The 24,771-nt window shown below is 42.1% G+C and overlaps 1 protein-coding gene across 1 annotated transcript; it reads right to left on the reverse strand.

Moving 5' to 3' along the window:
- Positions 1-689: 689 nt before the first annotated feature.
- Positions 690-24,342, reverse strand: ube2h (ubiquitin-conjugating enzyme E2H (UBC8 homolog, yeast)). The gene is made up of 7 exons (XM_085769809.1): positions 24,262-24,342; positions 8,870-8,946; positions 7,866-7,940; positions 7,725-7,764; positions 6,824-6,876; positions 5,454-5,582; positions 690-5,272 (listed from the first exon to the last, which is right to left on the reverse strand). The coding sequence occupies exons 1-7, from the start codon at positions 24,312-24,314 to the stop codon at positions 5,148-5,150; spliced, it is 552 nt and encodes a 183-aa protein (XP_085625935.1). The 5' UTR covers positions 24,315-24,342; the 3' UTR covers positions 690-5,147.
- Between the last annotated feature and the right edge of the window lie 429 nt (positions 24,343-24,771).

Below are 24,771 nucleotides of genomic sequence, written 5' to 3' on the forward strand. Positions count from 1 at the left end.
CCATGATATGTTTACTGTCAACAGTCAGCTGCTGGGGCACATATTATACACGGCCTATTATTAGGTTATTTACTAGGTCCTGTTTCCTTCATACTTGTAGTGGACTTTAATAAAGTCATGTCTTCTTGCAATCTGCAAATATTGGCCACTTTAAGTTTGAATTTAAAGACTTTTCACTATTTCTCTGCCAAAAGTTTTGATACATAATATACAGATCCAGCATGCGAAGGCACTGCTTGGTTCAATGGCAAAGACATGATGTATTCCTCAAGATTTGATCATCTTAACCTTGGTAACCTAAGAAAATTTGGAGCAAAAAAAAAAAAGTTCATAGAGTTTGGCTCCAAACTGATAAGAATCATCAGCCCCAGACAGAACATTTATACACATTGAATGTTTTATTAAAAAAGAAGTTATAACAGTTTATTTTATACACAACTATTTATGAGGTTATAAGCCTATTAATAGAGAGCATTTGTCTTCTTGACAAGCATGCCCACTTCACAATGCAAAGAAAAAAAACAAAAACAAGAGAAGGTGGGCAAAGAGGGTGATAAAAATAAGACCAAGGATGGACTTTTAAAACATAAAAATAAAACTTTTTTTTTTGTTTTGTTTTTAACCCTCAGGTATCACACACTAGGTACCAAATACAGAGTTTTTATTTAAAAAAAGAAAAGAACAAAAAAAAAGAATCTGCCATTTTCCATGCTGTATGTGCCTGCTAAATCCCCTGATGGCAGCAGTTGGCCAGCACGGGGCACAAATCCACACAAGCACAAGACAGAATGGGGAGGTGTGCACCAAAGCGAGCCTCGCCTCCACACCAGGAGCATGCAAGTGCACGAGGAGACAGTCAACACACGGGGGGATGTGATATTACAGGATCAGGGTGCTGGCTCTCTGCAGCTGTGCTGATAAGATGGAGAATGGGCCCTGGATGTCCTGTCTATGGATTAATGATAGACCAGTCCATTCAGTAAGCTTAGACCCTTCATCCTTATTGTGTCCGGCAGGGTGTGGGGGAGTGTGTGAGTGAGGTTGCAGGACTATGGCTCTGTACTGGACTTTCAGTTACAATTTTGAGGCCCCGTCAGTCTCGTTAAGTGAAAACTAATTCTGTGGAGTCACTGTTTAAAACTGTGGCTAGTTAAGACATTGTTCATCTGTGAGCCTGTGGTCTCAGAGCAGAAGAGGTGGGGAGGAGAAAACCCAAAAGGAAATCAAATAAAAGCACAATCAACATGTTATTTTTTCCATGCATTTTCAAAATCAATTTAGAATTCAGGTTGCAATGGGAAACACTCATTCACTGGTTTGAGAACATTTTAAGTCCTTGAGTTAAGACAACCTGAAACACAAAAGGCAGAGAAGTGTATGTAGGGACTAAAACAAGAACCGGGGAGGCCACTGATGATATAAACGGTTTTCATGTTGACGAGAGCGACACCAGGCCACAGCTGAGTATATCATCCATTTATTGCCCAGCAGATGCAAATAATGCTGAAAACCAAACCTATGATTTTTTTTCTATTTACCCCAACTCAAGAATCTTGTTTCTGAAAAAGACAACATATCATTAGTTCCCTGTTGCACCACTGCATAATAATGTGCTATTTTTATTACAAGTCTCAGCTCAGATATACTGTTATTTTCAGCACTCAAGTAGAATACTGCACAAAATGTAAAGTAAAACAAGACTTCCAATCTGAATTTCTTAAAACAAAAAAACCCCTCAAATTTCAAGTTCTCATCAGTGTGATATTTAAACTGAACCATAACTTACAACAGTGGCACTTAATGATCAAGATTTAAAAAAAAAAAAAGAAAAAAAAGAAGAGGTCTCTTGAATGAATAAATACACACTTATAGGCAGCGTTATACAGAAAATACGAGCCAATTTGTGAAACTGTGAATCTGCATAAAGCCTTAAAGGTTTGTTCTGTTTGAATGGATGTGGATCCCAAACCTCATCACCACAAACACTCTCAGCACGTGTAAAACATTCACATAGCTTTATACTGCCTTGAAACATGTTCAATGTCACCAGAAAAAGAAAAAAAAAGTCACCCCTGCAAGAGTTAAAATGGCTGCTGATGTCCAAAACTCCCCCGGGATGGACGAATGAAAGAAATGATTATCCTGTAACCACTCAAACTCTTCTGATAAATATTAGAAATTAAAAAGACAAAACAGAAAAAAGTAAATATCTCGGTTCTATATCTGCATTCAAAAAGTGGTGATCGCTTTGGGAACAGAGTTGGTTTTTTTGGAGAAAAATCCAAATATCTAGAAAGGGGCTGAACCACTTGATTTTTCTGTACAGTTAGATCTATCAGGCTCACTACAGGTTAAATGTCACCCAAGTTTGAAATCACTCACACTCCTCTGTACAACTGTGTATCTGCGAGAAGAGGACAAGCAGGCACGTCTATGGAGTATCTTACATATAACCACACAACAGACACAAACTAAATGTCAGATGAGCAATGAATGCTTTATCAGGTAAGCATACCAAACTAGCTAAATCTATCTGTAATACAACCATATAAGCATATTGTTGTTTAGTTGAAGTCACCACCCCAGCAAAACTAACTACCCTGACATGTCAAAAAACACAGTTCAACAAATATTAGCATGATTTTTTCCATCCTTTCAATACCATATGGGTGAAAAATGTTAAATCACTATGCAAGATACAACCAAAACTGTATTTCAAACCTGAGCCGTAAAAGTCTAACAAGCCTACATTAGCTCAAATACACCCAACGCCACTCAGCCCTGGGTAGTTCCCCTAATCTGCAACACGGTGGAAAATTTTAAATGTCGAATCACAGTTTGTATAGGACAGACTGCATGAGGAGGAGGAGAAAAGTGGGAGAAGTAAAAAACAATGTGCTTCACTAGTAGTTGTTTTGTTTGTTTGACCTCGATGGCTTTTTTTCAGGAGGAGGGGCTTCTTCAATAGGTCACAGGAGAGGCACAGAAGAGGGAGCTGAGATCAGAGGTAACTAAAAAAAAAGTGACCTCCAGGAGTATGACTCGGTCCTCGAATCCCCCCTCCCCCCACACTTGGGATCCACGATCTACCACAAAAGCAGCCATTAATTCTTACTGCAAAAAATGTTACCAAGTGGAATACGCTTTCAAGGTTTTCTAGGTAGTTTGACTGCCGTGTCGGCCGCGACCAGCAACGCTTGGTAAGGGTTGGTTTTTTTCCCAGGCTCAACACTTTTGAGTTCTCATGAGGCTACAGAGAGGTGTCTTATCACTGTACAAGATAGATGCTGTACACAAAAATAAAATAAAAATAAAACAGAAAAATCCAAACTTCTTGACCCTTCCCCTCCCTTCCCACCCTTATTGGGCAAAAAACATGTGAAACATACAAGGAAAAAATAAAAGTAAAAAAAAAAAAAACAACTGTCAAAACTCAAAGCTGCGATTGCAATCTCTTTCCACGCGTCATGGATTACATCTCAACCCGCCACACTGAATCAATCATGAATGTGACATGTTTTTTTTTCTCTCTCCAGATAATAAGTCAAATCTGTACATGTGAAATTAACATTTAATTAAATCCCCCTCAACGAAAACTGCCACAAGCCTCAATAGAATTTATTTGGCTCTTAACATTTCTTTAAAAATAATCCTCTTGAAGCTATAGCGATCCAAACAGAGATCCGGGTGGGCTGACTCTAAGTGTGGGAGTCCGTTTGATGCAGTCAGGGTACATACCACAGGTCAGACCAATGTAAAGGGCATGCACTGGAGCAAGGTAACAGTGGAATGTGAGGAGGACTGAAACTACACGAACCTGAATCACCAAGAAATCGCTCTTCTTTTTTTTTTTACTCAGATCCGCTCAGTAACCATATGACCATTTTTTTTATTGTTGCTTTTCACTTAAATAAAAACTAAAGACTTTGGTGCTGGTTTTTTGTCTAAATTCACCAGAATAGGTGCTAATTACATTCTTCCTCTGTCTGAAAAGTTGTTCTTGACCAATAATACGAATAGAAATGTTCTTCTAAAAGCAGGAATACATGTGACTGTGTGTGTGAGAGAGAGAAGCATCCTGCATAAAGAGAGTGAAATATGAACTTCATATGGTCAGATGGTTAAAGGGTAGCTCTGGTCTACCTTCAGTTCCCATAATACCAAGTGAGTCTGACCAGAATCGCCAGAGAGCCACTGCTATTGTGCATTCCTCCCATCGACGCTAAAAGTGCCCGCCACATGCCTTTGTCGCCACATTGTCACTCACAATGGAATGAGACATGTATTTAATTAATTTGCTTTCCAAGACCTGACCTTGTTAAGCATTTTTTTTCTTTTGGACTGCACAGCGGCACATGTTGACAGGCAGCTGCAGCAGGTCGACGAAGAGTAACAAAAAGTGAAGTAACAGCCAAGGTAGCATTAAACCCAAGGATAAAGAAAGGCATCTTATTTTAGCAACATGTCTCGAACAATATGTAGAAAAAGATATGCTCAGGCAGCCTTTAGAGTTGACTTATAAGTATCTATAGTATTGGCACTACACATTTTATATTTTTGTGAACAGGTGACAGTAAATCACCTTGTGTGTGCAATTGTGCGCTTTAATTAAAAAAAAAAAATACTGTCTTGACTACGGGCTAATATTGTAGTGCTGCACAACCAGGCAGGCGAGACCTAAAGCAGCTCTGCAGCGGAACGACTAAACAGCACGTTGGTCAGAGTCAGTTAGCATCGTGGAAAAAGAGAGGAAAACTAAGGATTCAGGTCAAACTGGAAAGATCTATTTTAAAAAGTGAAATTTGAATAAGAGAGATGAGATGTTTCACGGGGAGATTTTTCTGCCTACGACTACGTAACACACCTTAAAAATGTGGTGGTGACGGGGAGGGGGACGGGGGAGGAGAATGTGAGAGCGGTTGCGACATCTGCGTAGGGAGGAACAGCTACAGAATGGGAGGGTGTTTGTCAAACACACCAAAGGCTAGATATCCATAAAAATTCCTTGTTTAGTAGTAATAATAATAATAAAAAAATCAACTTGTTTAAATATGAATATTATAAGTCTGCTTTCTCATGGTTAGGAAATCAAATATAGTCTCTGTGGGGGTTAAAGGAGGGCGCGGGGTGGGGGAGCCCTCCTATCACTACAACTCCATGTCCTGGGCCTCGTCTTCTGAGAAATCAGACATGGAGCTTTCAGATGAAGAGTCGCCTGCTCCCTCTTCTTGCTCCTTCAGAGCCTCCTCTGTTGCATATTTCTGGATGTACTCTGAGGAGGGAATGAGGAGAGGGAGAGAGAACATGGTCAGACAGCAGAAACTGGGAGATGGAGCTCTGAAGATTTTGTTGGATTGTCAATTAGAAAATTAACTTTTTTTTAAGGTGCCATAATCTAAGAGTAAAAAAAAGAGATCTAGGATCTACACAGAGCAGATCTTATTTAGCTCAACCTTTGATTTTCTGCTTGTACTCCTCTGGCCGGTGAAGGTACATGGCAGCTGCATCTCCATTCAGGGGGTCGATGGGGTTTGGGTAAGCCAGCAGCTGAGGCAGGAACGACTCAAAGATGTTGGTCAGATCTGGAGAAAGAGACGATATAATATAATTTTACCATCAGTTCATACAATTATAGACTATAACCTGGTGACTATGTAACAGCAAACAACAACAGGTTTCTTACAAATCCAACCATTAATCTTAAGAAAACATATAAAAGAAATGCACACAACATTTGTCCACATACGTACAATATAAAAATACAGCCTTGTTTAAGTGCTCACAGGTAAGCTCATAATAGATGCATGGTGGTCACTGATGCCTGTATGAAACAGGATCAAAGGTGTATGGTGTATATACAAGCTAGCAGTTAAATCCTCAGCCTGATGGCTTCATAGAGGCTCGAGCAACACTAATCCCTTTCAGTAGCCTTCTGCTAGCAGGCCTCAATTTTCCCTCGGAGCTGAGGCCTGGTAGAAAACGTGCAGTACCCGTCCCATCTGCTGGGTGTCACTGTCGGGTCCATTCAAGTTGTGGGGGAAAACAAATACTTCCCTTCAGTCTTTTGTGCGGCCTTATCATGTTTAGACAATTCAATCAGTAGCTTTTGTTCCCTCTCCTTTTAAAAGAGACTCATTACACACAACGCTCAAGTTGATTGGCCTGTTCTTTCCATGTTTGTCCAATCTTGATCTGCTTTTTTTCAAACACTCAACACAACTAAATCTGCACAGCGTTAGACAAGTTCAAACAAGGATACGCTTGATTTAAATAAAAATGCTACCAGACCTGACAACATTCAACTTTAATATCACAAACTCCTCAACCTGAGGACACTTTCTGTTTTCTCTGAAATCATATCCACACGGAGCGCTGGGTGCTCAGACATCTGCTCTAAAAGTCATTTATATTGCTTAACAGCTATATTATCCCTGTGGACTGACTCTAATGAGAAACTAATGGGAAAATATAGAGGGAGAAGGGCACAGGGGCATGGACAGAGAGAGGAGCAACTGGGTGAGAAACAGCAAACAATCACTGCCATCGAGAGCATGTGAGCATGTCGCTCACAGCTGATACGGCACTAAATCATCCCCTGTCGAAGGTGAATGTTTTCTGACCTTGCTGGGCGAGGGTATTACCTCATTAGTGTTCACTTCTCCCCTTAGTAAGTAGATAAGGGCCACTTGGTAGCAAAGGGGGCAGGAGGCTCTTTTTTTTTGGCTCTTGATGGCACTGGGTCAAGTTCTTCGCACATAATCACACAGACCCTCGGCAAGGAAACTTAATATGAACACATATGTGGCGGCAGGGGGCCACTCACCATAAAGGGCTGTCCATGTCTGGTTGATGACATCTAAGCACACCGTCCCTGACCTGGGAAACCGAGAAGAAAAAACAGAGTGAGAGGAGTGAAGCCAGAGGGACAGGAGAGGGGGGTGGGTGGGGGGGTGACTGTGCCTCTCTCTGTCCTCACTCTACAGGCATCCAGGAGGATCCAGATCGGCCACCACAACACTCATCGGTATTATTTCATTATCAGTTAGTTATAAATATTCTTTATAACACCAGCACTGTTATATATAGGTATGATTTTTTCTATGACAATTAACCATTACCAGGACATATGATAACACTGTTACCTAACTTCTATTTACTGTCAGATAGCAGTATGTACAGCTGGTCTCGTTCTCTCTCCCCTCCCCCACACTCCACTCAGAGGTGGATTATTAATATACAGTATTTATTTACCATGCAGTTTATACAGCATTGACAGCTGTCTATGTGTTAAACTGTAAACACACACAGTCTGGTAATAAATGTAACACTTTCAGGTGAGATTTTTTTTAAAGTTTCATTTGGGGAGGAGGTACAGGTTCAGCCTGTCAGTCTGGTCTTCCCAGGGACCCACCTCCATGGACTGTGGCCTTTAGAGGATCTGGGCACAAGGTGGTGGATTAATGGGCCCAGAGAAACAGAGCGCAGCAGCAGCAAGGTTAAATATTTGTGTGATTCGCTGCTGTTAGCCGACTGTGCCGAAAGTTGGTGGCTCATAAAATTAAAAGTATAGCTTCTTATTCAACACCTGAATTCGTAATACTTAAAAAAGGCACTATAGAAAACATTAGGGAATACTGATGATGGTGAACATAAAATCCTCCAAACAAAAACCCGTCAAAACCACTGACACCTCGCTGATAATTTGAAACATGATATCAACTTACGCTTCGTCGATGTTGGGATGAAAAATCTTGTTCATGAATCCTGAAAAAGAAAACACAAGACAGAAATGAGTACCGTTTAGAAATAGTGGATAAGTGGAACCTGGGATCTCACAACATTTTATCCAGCACCAGAGTTCCTACCTATTGATGGCGACTTGAAAGGGTATTTGTCAGGAAGATCTACTCGCACCTTCCACACACCTCCCTCGTACGGCGCTGTCGATGAAGAGGAGAAGAATGAGATGAAAGAGAGAGAACAGTGTTGAGAACAGGGGGAGAGACTTACACTCCACTGAATATCATATTCCATCCTTCACGCACTCCAGCAGATTTAGACACTGCGGGGTTATATCAATTTTCTGCTCTCCTTTTTTTTTTCCTCCACTCGGAAACACAACTGCGAGGGGTCCGCTTGAGAAATGAGCTACACATTCCACTTCTCTCTGCCACTTAATTTTATTTTACGCGCTAATATATTGCAGCCCAGGAGAATTCTTTACTTGCAAATCATACAGAAATACAGCGACATCAGAGAAGGAGAATGAGATTGTGAGTGTGTGATGCTCTCCCAGAATAGCTGTGTGTAACAGGACCCCGGTGTGCCCTAGTGAAACTGAACGGCACATAAGATGACTGAGAGCTCACTGGCTGAGGATGAATGGCAGGGATCGTGTGCCGTACACACAACAGTGCCCTTATTTGGCACAGTTTTGAGAAATCATGAGCAGGGTCAAACCCCCACTTCCCTCTCTTTATTGATGTGTAAGTGGCAGCGGTTTGTAATGTGACAGATGTTGTGAACACTATACAAAAGTGGTGTTTCCTGCTGATGAGGCCCTGCAGCCTGGCTCCTGGCTGTTTTACACTTTGTGGCCTCAGGACTGGCTCCAGGCCTGGCCTGCTGTGACAATATGTTTACAACATGCTACATGTTTGGTTAGAGAAAAGGGGAATTGAAGAACACACAAGATCCCAGATGGAGGATGCACAACAAATGCTTCATGATTTGTTTATGTTTCTTGGAATATGGATGAAAAACACCCAAGATAGATCATATCCTGGTAATTATGAGAAATCAGCAGTGAACAAGGTAAGTAAAAAAAAATAAAAAATCTGAAGTTAAATCAGAAAAGAGAAACACTTACTTCCTTGTGGTCCGAAAAACTTCACTACAAATTCATTGAGTCCACTGAGGATGGTGACTTCATGCTTGCTCTCGATGCTGTAAAGGCTGTTAAGGACAACAGCTTCCTTTGACTGTACACACAGAAACAAATAAACACAACCCGAGTGACTACAACAATGAGCAGTCCTTGACTAATACTCAGGGTCACTACCTCTTTGGCCTCTCTAGAATGATAACGTCAGCTGCGGTCGTTTCCAGTGTAACACATCATCACATATTATGTTGCAGTAAAAGGCAAAGACGTGAGCGGACTCTGACCTTTTTCCTCTTTTCTACATAACATCATCTTTTCTCATCATGCCGAGTTATGAAGACTAAAGAGAGAAGTGATGGCCTTTGACAGACAGCGAAAACAAATCAATGCAGGAAAATTACAGTTAGATTCTGCTCTGACCTGTCGTCCTGGAGACACGCTGTCAATGACAATCAATAGCGTTGTGCCAATTTGTCATTGTGCATGCCGAATTAATGACCCAGACTGAATGTGAAGTATGACAGCCAGAGATTCCAAAACAAAAAAAATCATGCATGCGCACACACACACAGACACACACACACACACACACACACACACACACACACAGATTGGCCAGTAGATCATATTCAGCCTCCCTCCACCTGTCACCCTCTGAAAGCCATGCTGGACATACAACGTAGAGAAACCACAAGCCATCCACATTGTCAAGGTCTCTGCTGCACTGCAGTATTGAAAAATATACATTTAAAAACATCTGATAAATTGGCAAGAACATGGGATTTCCTGATATCTAGAACACCAAATCAATCTGTACATCCGTTTCATGTATATCTAGCTGCCTAACTTTCCACTAGTGGACAAAATTAATTCTTTAAATCAGATGAAATTCCTTCAGATTCACCAGAGTGGCTGTATTAAGACAAACAAACAAATAATCCAGGGACAGACACTGACAAAGTGTGTCAGCAAACATGTTGAGATGGTTGAGATGTGCTTTTGTCAAGCAGACATGTATACATGTGTACATAGTATCTGTGTGATTTCTATTTGCAGCTGAACACCGCTTGTGTTGTTCATTTAACTTACTATAACTATGCAACTAGACAAACCTAATTTCCATTGTTAGATTTAATTCATGTCCAATTTAGTTGCAGCTTTGTGCCAAGATTAAATTTGATCTAACCACCTCTTCATAACAAACTGCAGATGATGTAGTTTATATTAATCTCAAGCCTCAAATAGCACAGCTGTTTAACTTCTGATTACTTTGCTGTTTTATCGATTTCAACACATTAAATGGATGGGATTTAGAAAAAAAATTATTTACCCTCGGGAAGTTTATTACGGTTTGCGGAGGAAATAATCACGTAGTGTTTTCTCCCCAAAGACAGAATTACAATAACAACGAAACCCCACAGAGTGTTATCTTCTTTCTATTCAGTGTCATGTGGATATGATGTACGCTCGCTCTGATCATGCTTGATCCCCGCTCTAACACAAAATCATCACAGAGAAATAATTTCCCTTTCATGTGAGCAGAGGGAAGAAGAACCGGAAATAAAGTTGAAGCGGAGAGAGACTCAGGGAGAAAATAAACCAGGGTACAAGACAGAGATATATGAGAGAGCGAAATGAGAGCAATTCGCCGACAGACCACACTGAAGACAGAAGGTACGAGAGACGGGATAAAAATCAGTTTTCCATGCCGTGCAGTAGCAGCGGCTTGTCAATCCTGATTTGAGCGTGTATCCCATTAGCAGTAGTGCTGACCCCCAAAGGGTTAAATCAAACTGGAGGTTATTTTAAGCTCTGGTTGAGTCTGCAAGAGCCGACTGAATCCCTGGCTTCAGCAAGGAAATGTGTCATTGTCGGACAGAGGAGGAACCTCTGTGTTCTCACTCGCGCTGGAGTTGAGGAGACGTTCTTTGATACAAAGGCCAAGGCAGAGTGAACCAACACTAACAACACAAGGACGACGACACTAGCAATACAACAACCGGGCCGGGCAGTTAAAGGAATGCAGACTCAATACGTTATGTTTACACTCTGGCTCAGTCCCACCCTTCATGTGAGGACATCTATGAATGCACCTAACCAGCAGTGAAACCGCCGGTGTGTGAGCTAATGTGTGTACGACGACCACATGAATGGGGGCAGCAATGCACAGAGGAGGAGGGGGGATGGTATGGGCCGTGTATGTTATGTTACGGTGGACAGCAGTGCAGCAGTATAAGCTACTAATGTGGTTGAATCAACACTGATTATGCTGCGGGCTAATTGACATTGGCCATACTGACAAGAGAAGCCAGAGGACAGCTGCTCTGGCTGCGCAAAATGAAATGTTTTCATTTACCTTTCAGACATTTAATAGACATTTACGCAGGGAAGATTTACAGGATGGAGCGATAGGAGAATGAGGTCACTTTGGAAGACAGGGAAGGTCGAGGGCTTAGTGATCTGTAAATATTCACATAAGCACGGTGAGATCATGTGAGAGAACGAGACGGCAGAGAAAGGGAGTAGCTCATATTGCAACCAACTGACTTCTCACATACTGTTACACTCACATGATAATGATGGGAACACAAGCTGCACACACACACACACACACACAAACACACACACACAGACACACACATACATAAGTGAAAGAAAATCACTTGTAAGCAAATTTAAATAAATACAGTCAAGCGTCTATTTCTTCTGGCTGGTCACTCACCAAACCTGCCCTCTGAACAAAACCTGCAGGTTATTCACATTAAAGGGACAACGAGGAGTTTTGGAAAGCTAAGTGTTTTCACACTACATTTCCCATGAGCGTCCGGAAAACTGAAACTGGGAAATGCTGGGCGAGTCGACCAATAAATAATAATAACAAAATAACTATAAAGACAAAACGATATATTTATCGAAAATGGACCCATTCACAAGTGTGGGTAACGTAGATTCATCAACATCAATATGAGACTCTTTTATAACCAAAAGCAAACTTCTCGGGTCTCTTGAATACAGGTGATATCACCCCATGATTTGTCTGCTTCAAAACCGTGGTGGCACCGACAAACGCACACATTACTCGTAATCTTTATCTTGGGGAACAATCTCTGGCTATGACGTCAACTTCAACGCTATCGCCTCATCCTCTCATCTCTGTCTTTAGTGTGGTCAACTCCAAAAATGTTAATTCATTCTGGCCGTTTTCCATGTAATTATGACACAGAGGGCTATAACCCACTGCCCTTTTGTTACATTACAGCGGGGCCCCTGAGGCTCCAAGCACTCATTCCTTCCACCCAGTAAATAGCTACAAGTCACTGTCAACATGGGTTCCCTCTTCCTGTGAAGGCGTTTGGCAGGTCTGTTAAAACAGTTCCTGGTGCGGCTTGTAAATTCCCAGCAGTTTGATGGAGTGGAAGATGGACCGAGAGTGTAGTTGACAAACAGCTACTCGGCCGGGCAAACAGAGAGAGAGAGAGAGAGAGAAATATGTGGATGGTCAAGTCAACTGGCAATGGCAGAACATACACACAGTATATACAGCACATACTGCGAGTTGCACTGTTTTTGTGTTTTTGAATGGACGTGACATGACATATTGCATTCCACCAGGGGCTGGGAGACTGGTTTCTACTTCTCATAGCTAACATAAAAGGTCACTTCAGTTAAAAGGTGTTTTTAATTCCAGTTAAATGAAGTAGTAATAGTATATGAAAGTAATATGGACAGTGTAAACAAACCTAATAATACTGACATAGATGAGCTAATTAGATGTGGGGGGGGGATGGTATAAATGTGGTAGGCTGAAGCAGCTGATATCCTCTGCCGTAATTGCTTTGCTATGACATGTATCTTCTTTTCACAGTTTGTTTGTGCAAAATCACATCAACATTTCCTGTTTCAGCCACAAACCATTACATGTGGTTACAGATGAATCCACATATATCTCCAGGATATCTAATTTAAACACACTTGATGCCAGACCAACAAGTGTGTTTTACAAATTATAGTTCAATTGACTCGGGTGTTTTTATCCAAGGTTGTACATTTACTTGTTCTCCATTCCCTGCATGCCACATATCTGTCCATCCTCCTACCTTGGATTAGTATAGATAAGTCATAATCTGTGGGCAGCACCAGGTCAATATCCTTTCTCTCACACACACACACACACACTCACATATAGTATAATCTGATATGCAGAGCCCAATCAGTCCAGAACATACACACTCATCTTCTCTGAACCATAACAGCAACACAGTCTCTTGTGTTAATTAATATTGTCCGACAGCCAGACCGTCTACATGCATCGACACACAATCACCCACACTTGAATACATTGCGTGGAAAGAGAAGTCCTGAAACAACTACTAATTAACCCCTTTAAAACATTCCTAAGTTTACCCAAGGACCAAAGTCAACGGTTTCCTGATTTTGAACTTTATAAAAGCACATTTAAAGGGTTGAAATGTAAAACTATGCAGTAAATAGCATTTACGGTTGTGGTCTAGACATGTCTTGTTTTCATTCTGGTCCACTCGGGCCGCTATCCCTGCCTGACCCAGGATCAAAATATCCCATCCTGACCAACTGCTTTCTAAGTACGGAAAACAAACATGATGGAGAATCATAAACAGCACTCTGTCAAACAATGTGGTGTCAACTATGCTCGGACGTTTTTTCTCTTTGGAGGCAGAAGCTGTTGATTTGGTAAAAAAAAGAAAAAAAAAGGGACGCAGTGGCCAGTTCCAGATCACATCTCCGTCTCTCTAATCTTTCTTTTGAGGGGAAAAACGAAAGAAAAAAAACCACGATCCTTCCATCAACAGGGTGATGTAACAATATTTAGTACGTTTATTAATAGTATGCTATGCTTATGATATATTACTTATTTTCTTTCTAACAGCAATTAAATACAGCTAATGCACATTACAATAACAATATTAGTGTGTGTGTTTAGAATGACTGACTGACTCCATAGACCTGTTTGGACTATTAACATCTAAGCATACAATACTCTGACCATCTGCTGACATCTCCAGCTTCAAGTAATCCTTTTAAAGGGAAGTTGCCGGACAGACTGGGCTGAAATAACAGGAAAGGCAGCAAATCAAATAATCCCAAAGACGTGAGGAGGGAGCTTGGTTACAATATAACAGAAAGGACACACCATGAAGAATCTCCAGTTGTTAATGGCACCAACGAGCAAAGACGAAGTCTGCTTCAGACTGGACATGAGAAACACTGTTCGTGTTTCAGATCGAGAGAGCAAAGCTAAGAAGTCTGCCTGGAAGACACTAATAGTCTGTATCCCCCCCCTCCAAAACCCAGCAGGGAAGAGGAACATAAAACGAGAGGGGTAGGATAAGGTCAGCCAGCCAAACAAAGGGCTGCACCAGGGTAGAAAAGAGCATGAGAAGATGATAGAGAGAGCTGTTGAAGGATGAAGTGAAAGACGCATGGATGGAGTGATGCCAAAGGAGAGGCAGGGATAGTGATGCAGAGATAATGAACGAAAAGAGTGAATGCTGATCTAGCCTAGCAGGCAGATCTGTGCATGTGAATGACATCATCGCTGTGAACTGCAGGCAACTGATGACAATATTCCCAATGTATATAGTATGAACACAGAAATGGACAAAGCCAATGTCTGGATTTGATGATCGTCGCCAAGAGGCGATCCACATTCCCTGGTGATTGATACTGAAAGAACGGAAACACTGTTCTGAAAGATTGTCTAGAGCATGGTGATTAAATTAGACTGAAGAGTTGGGGAAGCAGAAATAGACTCGGAGGCTGCATTATATAAAAACAGTGTCATCTGAATAAAAAGAGTGGGGCCAAGTCAAGAGCCCTGTGGAGCACCTGCGCTATAACGTGTTGCTTTTAGAGAAATTTAGGCTTCTACAACAGTTCTAAAGACAGGTTTTAACTTAAAGTGCTGCATCCAATAACACCAGATTACCTGATTGTAACAAGACCAGGTAACGGGTTTATGACAGTGTCGCTATCACGTATATCGCATTCTATCCACACATTATAAATATGTCCATTGTATTCAATAGACATAACCATATCCTGCCATTGATAAATAACCTCTAAGCTCCGACTCAGACAGATGAATTGTTTTACTGCACACCTTCATGCTCACACTAAACAGTCTTTGCTTGAGAGATGGAGAACGTCAGGATTGGATTATGTTCATTTGTCAATCTGCTTCTTTTTAAATGGCAGAATAAACACTGCAGCCCTCACAGAGAGCAACTTGTTTTAAAGAGCCCATCTTCCTTCAGAGATGAGGAACTCTTGAGGCAGCAGCCTCTCTTTCACTTTCTCCCCCTCGCACACATCGAGTGTAACGACAATGTACAATCAAAGGCCTTGCAGATGAAAGGCAGGAAATATAGCAGCTGTCCTCGGGGTGTGAGAAATGGGTAGGCTTCCTCTACCAAAAGACGCCACAACTCTAGACTAGCAAATGAAATGCACCGGCTAATATTCATTACCTGAAAAAGACAGAGAAAGAATGTCCGAATGTTTAAACAGCAAGTTATAATTTGCCCCAAAAAGAATAGGAGTTAGCCTTGTACTGCTGAAAACAGTAACAAACAGACAAGTCGATAGCAACATTACAATGACAACAATGCTGTTCCTTCTTCTTCCTCCCAACATGGGCTCCCTGCCCACTCTCTAACATGGGGCCTTAAAGAAAGAGAGCCAGAGGAAAATGAATTCTGCATGCTTATGTGTGTAACCGTAGGTGCGTGGTTTGCTCATCTGTAGTCTCTGCCAGCCCAGCACACATCTTTATCTATACATGCGTCCTAGCTTGCTGTAAATGTGCCTGTGTTTTTTGTTCTCAACTTTCTATGTATTAGTGCACAGCACTGAGCCAAGCAGGATTACTGTGTGACCTCCACTACTCTCCGTGGCCTGAAAACAGAGGCAGCTAGTGTAGCACAGCAACCATCCTGCCACAGCAGGCAGAGCCAGTGATAGGCAGGGTGTTGCTGCGAGGAGTGTGATTTAATCAGCTCACCGCCAAACAAACACCGTTCTCCCCTGCAGCCGTCACCAGCCAACCCCACTGACCCACTCCTCTGCTCTCTCCCTCTCATGCTGAGGCCAACATTTTCCCCCATCTGTTTACTTTCTTTTATTGCTCATTAAGTCGGACTCTTGCTACTTAATTTTAATGCAGATTTAGAGCCAGACTGAATTATTTCAACCATTTGAAACCACCTAAAAACCCCAGCTCGATGACTCTGCAGCCAGAAAATCCCATGAATACACGGTGTGCTACAGGGAGACAGCCCATCCACCCAGACTACATGGAGCTCATTTCTTCATTTACAATATTGATATTATGACAGCAAGTATGGAATGTACCTTTACCAATTTGATAAAGACTTCCTCCCTATTAGATTAACTAAAATGTTATATCAATCAATATGCAGGTATGTAGTGCTCTTTACATGTGTGATTTTCTCTATGGCAGAACAGAATGACAGCACTAACAGGCAGTTTAACCATGTTTGCTTGACTGATTCGAAAATAGTGATGCACTCCACTGCACTGGACTCATGGAGGCTAATGCTATGCATACTGCCAGTTATTCATGCTCCCAAATCTGATTTGGAGAAGCCCTGCAACAGCCACCGCTCCTTTAGTCCAGTTCCCCCTCACTGTCAATGTATGGCCTGGTTGTTCTCAGCTCTCCTATGAGGCGATGGGGTCCTGGCTGGCTCTGATAAGCCAGGAGAGGTGTACTAGTATGATAGAAACATCCCTGCGGTCATGCCAGCTGCTCTCACTTCCCCTTTTTTCCTGCCCACATCTCACAAGAGATTCAAGAGATCTGGCTGTGCAAGACCTGAGAGGGTCTACGCAGCTAGAGGGGGTCTTAATAACCTGTGCTACAACATTGTAAACAGGTTTAGCTCATGTGATTGTTCTATGTGGAACCAAAACAAATGAATTAGCCACAACAACGTAGCTAATCCACCAAAGACTGGGCTAAAATAATCACGATGAAACTCGCGTTTACTGAGCCTTGAGCGGAATTATGTAGATCACATTATACCAAAACTATTTAGTTGGATGTCAACAAAGTTGTCTGGAAGAAAATACGTGGAGAGATCATGAGGTTTTATGACACACAGCTTTTAGGAGGTCAAGAAAAAGGCATGACATGGGACACATTAACTTGCCTTAACCTCTGCTTATCACAGAAAACACAACATAAGCTTTAGTGATCCCAGACAGGAAATTGGTTACAAATGTGACAAACCTTAACTCCAAACAAACCACCTCTGTTATCCGTCTATTTATTCTTTAATTTAGGGGAGAAAATAACCTGGACTCCAGTTATAATAAGTTAAAATGAAATATTTGGTCAGATGGTTCAGAAATCCTTACAGTCGTAAAGCTTCTGACTGTGCTATAGGTTAAACCTGGCTACTTTGCCTGGTTATGAGGACAGTATGTTTTATTGTGATCTCATTTCAGCGACTACACGGTCAGCAACCGTACAGAGGTGCTACGTTTCCTGTCATTATCGCATCAGCTTATCTGCTGCTTTCCCCAACGGTCACTCAAGTATGAAGAGCAAAGCACGCGAAAGAAAGTATGTGTGTTTAATGTTAACAGGCTGCATCTTGGAGGGGTCACAGGTTTGGTTGTCTTACAGAAAAAAACAAAAACAAAGCTGCATACTTCACTGTGATGGAATCTACTTCAAAATGTTGAACCCAAATGGCCAACTATCCTTTCAAACATCTCAAGTGTGGTGTTATCGCGCAAAGCTGGGTTCAAACTGCCTGTACTCAAAGCATCCAGCTCCTTCTGACACATTAAGGGTTTGAATACTGATGGGAGCGCTCGGTGCCAGCATGTGCGGTCTGTGCGAAAAGAAAAACTCCGAGAGGGGTTTTACATATCAATGGACATATGGCCCCAAAGGCCTGACTCACTGAAATCCACATGTAATTGTCTGGTAGCTGTTAAGAGCTGCACTCACTGGATGGTGGATGGGAAGTAAATTAACTACTCAGAATAGACCTTTGTTTCATTTCTGCTGTTGATATCTGCAATTTTAACACAGTTAATATGATATGAGAGGATTACGTCTCCAACGGTTATTATTACAGTTACTTCATGATTAACAAATAAGCCATTGTAAAGCATTTGAACTCAAAAGTCGGCGTTTTCTCAGCCCAGGCCTCCAGATGAACCTTTAAGACCAGCATTACAATGACTTTTGAAATCAGCATAAGCTTATTTTCATTTTGCCTATTGGACATGCAGTGAAACAATATACTACAGTACTTTTTAAGATCAACTTCAAAAAAAAGAAAGACGCACAATTCCCAGCTCAATGGCCCAACAGTTAACCCAAATACCATAATCAATGCAGTGTAATGCAGATTTGGTTTCCATTAGATACGGGCCTCAATGCACTATGCTAGCTGAGGGCTACCTCTCTCCGAGAGCTGGGGCAGCACTGTACAGCATGGGCTAAGTTCTTTGTCTTCTCTGGTGAGGGATGAGAGCCCACCCACTGCAATCAAATGTGAATCCTTCAGCTGCTCCTCTTCTCAGCCCTTCACTAAATCAACAGTCTATTTACAGCAAGAGCACGAAGTCCCTGTGTGTATGCATGCGCCTGAGCTGTGTGCATGTGCACACAACCCAAATGGCCATTAATGATCACAAAACCGAGCCAGGGCAGGAGGAACAATGACCTGAATCTAAGGCAACACTGTCGAATGAGCACATCTAACAGACAAGATTTGATGTCTGTTGTAAAGTTAGGCGGAAAAAAACCCTGAATTTCAACAGTGACGCGTTGAGGAAACTGCTAACAAACCAGAATTTCAGCACAGCGAGTAACAGACACACTAACTTTATCAACTTGATACAGATGAGAGGCACAGAGAGAGAGTGAAGGGTGTGGATGGTTGCAGGTTGCACTTCTCTGATAAGGTGCATTTGCTTCATAAATGGGTTATCTTTGCCTAAACAAAAGGATTACACAATTTTTAAGTCAGCATTTTTACACAACTGGATTTCAACGTCACTGACCCAGATGACCAAACATGCTATCGTCACTCTTTTTGATTTTCCACATTAAAGCAGCAGTGGACGTGAGCGGCTGAGGCAGCCTCGGCTCCCCGGTGCCAGAAAAAAAAAAAAAAATCATGCGAAACAAAGAGAGGAACTTCAGTCCATCTGTTTTTCGAAGGGAACTCAGCCATGCATGCAGGAAGCTTCACTGTTTGCACTATGGGATTAACAGTGAGGGCCTCGATCTCCTACTGTCATAGATGTCTTGCTCCTGGACCCCCAAAAACACGACTGTCAATCACAGTGGGGGCCCCTTAAATAGACGGGGCCTGATCCACGATTTACTGGGTTACCTTATGTTCACTTGAAATAAAAGGAGGTAATAATAGGAAAAGGAGCAGGGGCCTCCTTGGGGCCGGATGATGTAGCGTATTTCTAAAAATACCTGGACACATACAAAGAAAGACTCATGTAGACTCACCAATCACTAAAAATGAGATGCAGATAAAGAAAAGTAGAAGCAGACGTATATTTAAGCTTTCAGACTGACAGAGAGACACAGTTAAGACAACGCAAACAACAACAGGGGCTTCAACTCAACAACAGTAACAAGTATAACATCAAGAATCAGCATATATGCCAAGATTTTCTCCTTTTTGTAGCAAATCAATGTCTTGGTTAGAGAAGAAAAACATGTTTTTCCTACAATTACATTCTTTTCATGAATCTCCACATACACCCAGCCCAAGAGCCACAACATATAACTCTTGAGACGTACACTGTATTTGACAGTATACAAAACAAAACCATTTAAATGAGATACTATATTTTCAGCTTTCCCAGGACCTGAAGGCACCACATCATCTTGGTTCAGCCTTCTTAATTCCATACCATCACTGGTTGAATATGTGTAGTAGGTGGGCCAGTCCCTACATTGTCTTAGTCACTGTTTGAGCTTCTTACTACGGATTAAATATTAACCTTGAGAACATGGCGGAGGTAAACTTCCATCTGCAGATGTACTGTAGCCTCCCACCCAAATAACATGTAATTTGACTGACTCAAATTACAACATCTGTTTTATGTTTTTGCTGCCATTTGCATTTAAACTGACAATATAGGTTTGTTGTCACTATAATGTAAAATGGCACTGGGGCTAGAAATTCTGTAAATGTCTACCACTGTGAAGTAACCACTGTTACACAATTAAAACAAAACATGTTGTCGGTTTACGCAGCCGCTTCATCCAACCAGACCTTTCCCCATTCTCGTCATGGGTCCATCGCGCTCCCATTCATTCGGTCAGCCTCTCGATCAGGAACAAGCAGAAAGCTGCTAGCTCCTTCCCTACAGTAAAACCGCACCTCGTCGGTTCAGACCCGCAATAATAGCGCAGGGTGCTGCAGATAAGCCGGCCTGTGACTGTGTGACACGGTCTGACACAGCAGCGGGAGGTGGAGGTCAGAGGGGCTCCGTGTAAACGGGGAAACACAAAAGGCTGCTGCTCCTGATGCCATCCGGATGTCATGTTACAAGGGCACAATGGGGCTGAAACGCCAAGCGGAGAGGAGAAAAAGCTCAGGATCGGTATTCCACTCGTGGAAGGTGGAGGGATGTGATGGGGAAGGGATTGGGGGGAGAGCGGGCATTAAAAAAACACAGGGAAGAGGTGGACATTGCCCCTTACATTGTGGACATCTGAATAAATGAGGATTACTGAAGGCCGAGCGCTGCCTCACACAGTCACTTCAGGAGAAAGAGAAAAAGAAAATGCAAACTCACCTTGAATAGTGAAAGATAAAGCACTAACAATGACACACACACACTCGCATCATCTGATAGTGCTGATTGTGGGTGAGATGACACATAGGTTTTAATGCCATGCGTCATGATGGATACTAGGACCGATGGAGCATGCAGCACCCCTCCCAGATACACCCCCCCTCGCCACCTCCCCCCGATCTCCAATATAATTCACTGGCGGCCATGCTTCGCAGAACTGCTATCCAATCACTTTCAGACCTTCTTGCAGCGACTGAAAGGTTGAAAAGTACAGCTGAAAGGCACATTCGTTTACATAAAACATCTAATGTAATGAGATTTTATATGTGAAAAAAATACACGAGGTGCGAGTGGGAAAATTAAACAAACACCCATCTGTGTAAACATTACTCATATTCTTCAGGTTATTCTAGATTTACATAAAGTGTTGTACGGAAAATCCTAAATATTTCCCGTTCTGTCCCATTCACTGCATTAAAATCCATAGGCCAGACAGCACAAGAGCCTGTGTTAGCATTCACAATAGGCTTAGTCCTTTGTAATCTACCTGTGCTCAAATTCCAGCAGCTTACTGCTTGAAAGCATTTGTAAAGCGAGTAGACCAATGATGAATACATGCAAATAATAGCACATCTACCTACACAGTATGTGCAGTCAACCCCACACAATAAGCTGAATGTCAAGCTCTTTTAACTGGCACTCTCGACTAAGACTCCCGTTAAAGAGCACTATGTTCCAAAACTACAGAAACATGTCCGAGAGCAGGACCGGATAACCAGCTGCCACAAGTTGTGCAAGTCATTAGAAAATAACCCTAATTTAAGGTTTAGGAATACAGTCTGGCAAATACTAGACAATAAACAACTTGTCTTTTACCACTCAAGGTGTGTAAATACTTAAAAACACAGAGTTAATATAAGACCATATAAAGCAACACTTAATAGCTTCTCAATGACAATTTCATTAAACAGCACAAAGAGTTCAGGCTACCGGCACGCAAACACAAAAGAGTGTACATTTGGTGCTAGAAGCAAGCTGTCATCCATCGCCCTGGCTTAGGACAAAGCTTAAACCCAATGATACTACATGCTGAGGTCATTCTGACATTCATTTTCATGAATTCCCTAATGGCCCCCGCTCTAGATTCTCAGCTCTCCGGTGGCCGCGGCAAATTAGTGCGTGAGGTCTCTCAGTGTCAGCGCATAAGAAAGAAGCTGCTCCTGTCTAAAAGGCAGTGTGAGTTTCAGGTTTTGGTTACACCAGTGGGAGACGCAGGGATAAGGAGCACAGAGAGGTGGTTGTTACTGGTAGTTCTGCTCTGGGGACACAAACAGAAGGAAGGAAATATTGCCCATACCAGTAACCCAGAGCTTTCCCTACTTCAGCTCAACAAGACGGCCTAGTCAGCAGCAGACCCGTGTGCTACGTAAGCTTGTAAATCTCAGATCTGTAGACCTACTTTTAAACACACATAGTTGCACTCCTTAACATTTGCTGACCACTGCTCACCCTAAAACACACAGGTCATTGTATGGAATAGAGCAGGTGGCACACAGCAAACCTGCTCTTGCCTGTCAGTCAAGTAGCTCGAGAAAAGGAGAGAGGGGGGGCGTATTACAACTGCAAGGCTGGGGTGTATATGTGTGTGTCTGCTGCATTGCTTAAAAACTCCTGCTCTGTCTGCCTCAACACTCACGGCTCATAGCCTACACATAAGTGGAGTCGAGTGGAGAGAGAGGTGAGGGGGGGGGGGGGGTAGAAACTTGCTCAAACAAGCACTGTTGCTAGCTAGCAGACGTAACAAAACGCCTCAGGCTACAGGCCAAAATAACAAGGGAAATGTAGCTTGAAAAGCACGAGCTGCAGCTTCCTCGTTGATGTGTGTTCACATATTGTGGCCACATGCAGTCTCAAATGTATGGGCTAGTAGTGACAGTCTAGCTCTAATTTGGTGGTATGAGGCAGGATGTATTATGAAATGGAGAATCACTATTGCATAAGTCGGATATGACCGGTCTGTGGAAGTAGCCTACAAAAAAAAAAAAATAGCAGTAGCTCAATTTGATTAAAAACTTAAAAGATCAAAACATCAAACTTTCCCTTTTAAGACATCATGTTGACCCTGTTGGGACATCTCCCCCCTTGTATTTGGTTTGTTTTGACCAGCCCAGTTCTAACCCCATATTTGACTAAGCTTTACTGCCATCCCATCAGCTGTTCTAAGTCCCTCCCTCTTGTGGTTTCCGGCTAGTAACAGGCTACCCAATCATTAAGCTGGTTTCCACTGTGCTGGGACAAAAACAAAACTACTTGTTCACACTGTTCCTTCTAGAACACCGAACTAACGGGAAACGTGTTGTTATGGTTTATTTTTAGAGTCAATCTCTCAGCCCCAAGTGTAATGGAACATATAAATTAGCAGTATGAAAGAAAACATAGTGACAGGGACTTGAAATCAGAGCACACACACATATACACACGAGATGTTGCCTAAAAAGTTCAAGCATTCCTCAGTGAAAACGACCACAGGCTCCTGACACCTGCTGTACCACTTAACAAAACAGCTGCAACATTCACCTCCATTTCCAATATTTGAAAAATAACAAACTATATAACCACTACGTATGTAAAAGAAAATAAATGACACAAAGTTCAGCCTTTCCACATGTTTGCCTGCAGACACTGAAGTACAGTGAGACACACAGATCAGGTGGCCATTTTGATGTTGAAATTAACCAGCAGACTAGCAAGCCAGCTCAGCAGCGTTACAAGATAACATTTCAAGTGGCAGATGCAATAACACAATCCCAAAACCCTGTTGGTAGATCCACAAAGCAACGCTAATTAGACCGCGGGAATGATTCACGTTGAAATAACGCCAACGTTTTTTTTTTTTAGTTTTTTTTTTTTTAACGAGAGTAGAACAAAAGACAACAGCATTTACATTTGACGGTAGCCTTACGTTATGTAAACAAGCTCCTGTGTCAACGTGTAAAAAGGGGGGTAGTTTGACTTCACTCCCCTGACAAACAACAGGCTGGACAAATAAAACCAAATTGCCATAAGGTGTTTTTTATACAGTCTACCGCTGCCAGAGCTATTGGTGGTGCAACAAGATGAAAGACATTCCTGTAAAGGGGAGAACAACGTTAGCGTCTGTTCGGCTGTTGTTGCAGTACATTTTCAAATAAAGACAACAGGCGAGACATGCTAATGTTAATGTCGTGGTGAAAATATGCTGAAAGGACATGAAGTCACCGATCTGATTAGCTAATACAGCTGTCCCGATGAGCGACTGAAGCTTCGCAGGACAGAAATAGCTAACACTTGGCTTTGCTAGCAAAATGTTGTTTACACAAAAACACCAGTCATTCACAATGAAAGCTACGTCTTCTTGTGGGTTTAGCAAGACACACAGGCAAACATTCAATAAACAGGGTTAGCTCATATCACATTTTCCACACATATACTTGGACCTAGCTGACTACACAGCGACTGAAGAGATTGTTGTTTATGTTCAGAAAGGATACAGTTTCACCACATCGGTATCCATTCGCCTTTTACCCGGACTTGGAGACGACATTTTTTTGCTATTTCCACCGCTAGAACACTGAAACTGAAAGCTAGCCCCCTCCGAAACGCTAGACAGCCTAGCAAACGGTACTATCCGAAAGTTAACATTTGCTTTCAGAAATGTCCACCGCAAAAACGTCTTCACAGTTCAATGTCTCCCTGTCCTACTGAGTGTGAGCTAACGTTAGACCTCTGCTGCTGTTCGCTGCCTCTCAGCGTTCTGACCATGGTTCTGACAAGCTGGGATCCCTCCGCGGACGACGTCATCCGCATGCGACGTCAACATAAATCGTCGATTTGTAGTTTTTTTTCTTCTTCAAAGCACCTTTAATTTTCTAGAGACTAAATATCATCTTGAAATGCCATTTAGCTGTGTTTATATTGCCGCGTTCCTATTTAGTGGTTGTATAAGTATGATAGAGTTTCGAAATGAAGAGGAAACATTAATATTAGAACAGTCTTTCTTT

Source organism: Trachurus japonicus, chromosome 23, assembly GCF_045865225.1.
Source record: "Trachurus japonicus isolate A0001 chromosome 23, Traja_1.0".
Classification (NCBI taxonomy): Eukaryota; Metazoa; Chordata; class Actinopteri; order Carangiformes; family Carangidae; genus Trachurus; species Trachurus japonicus.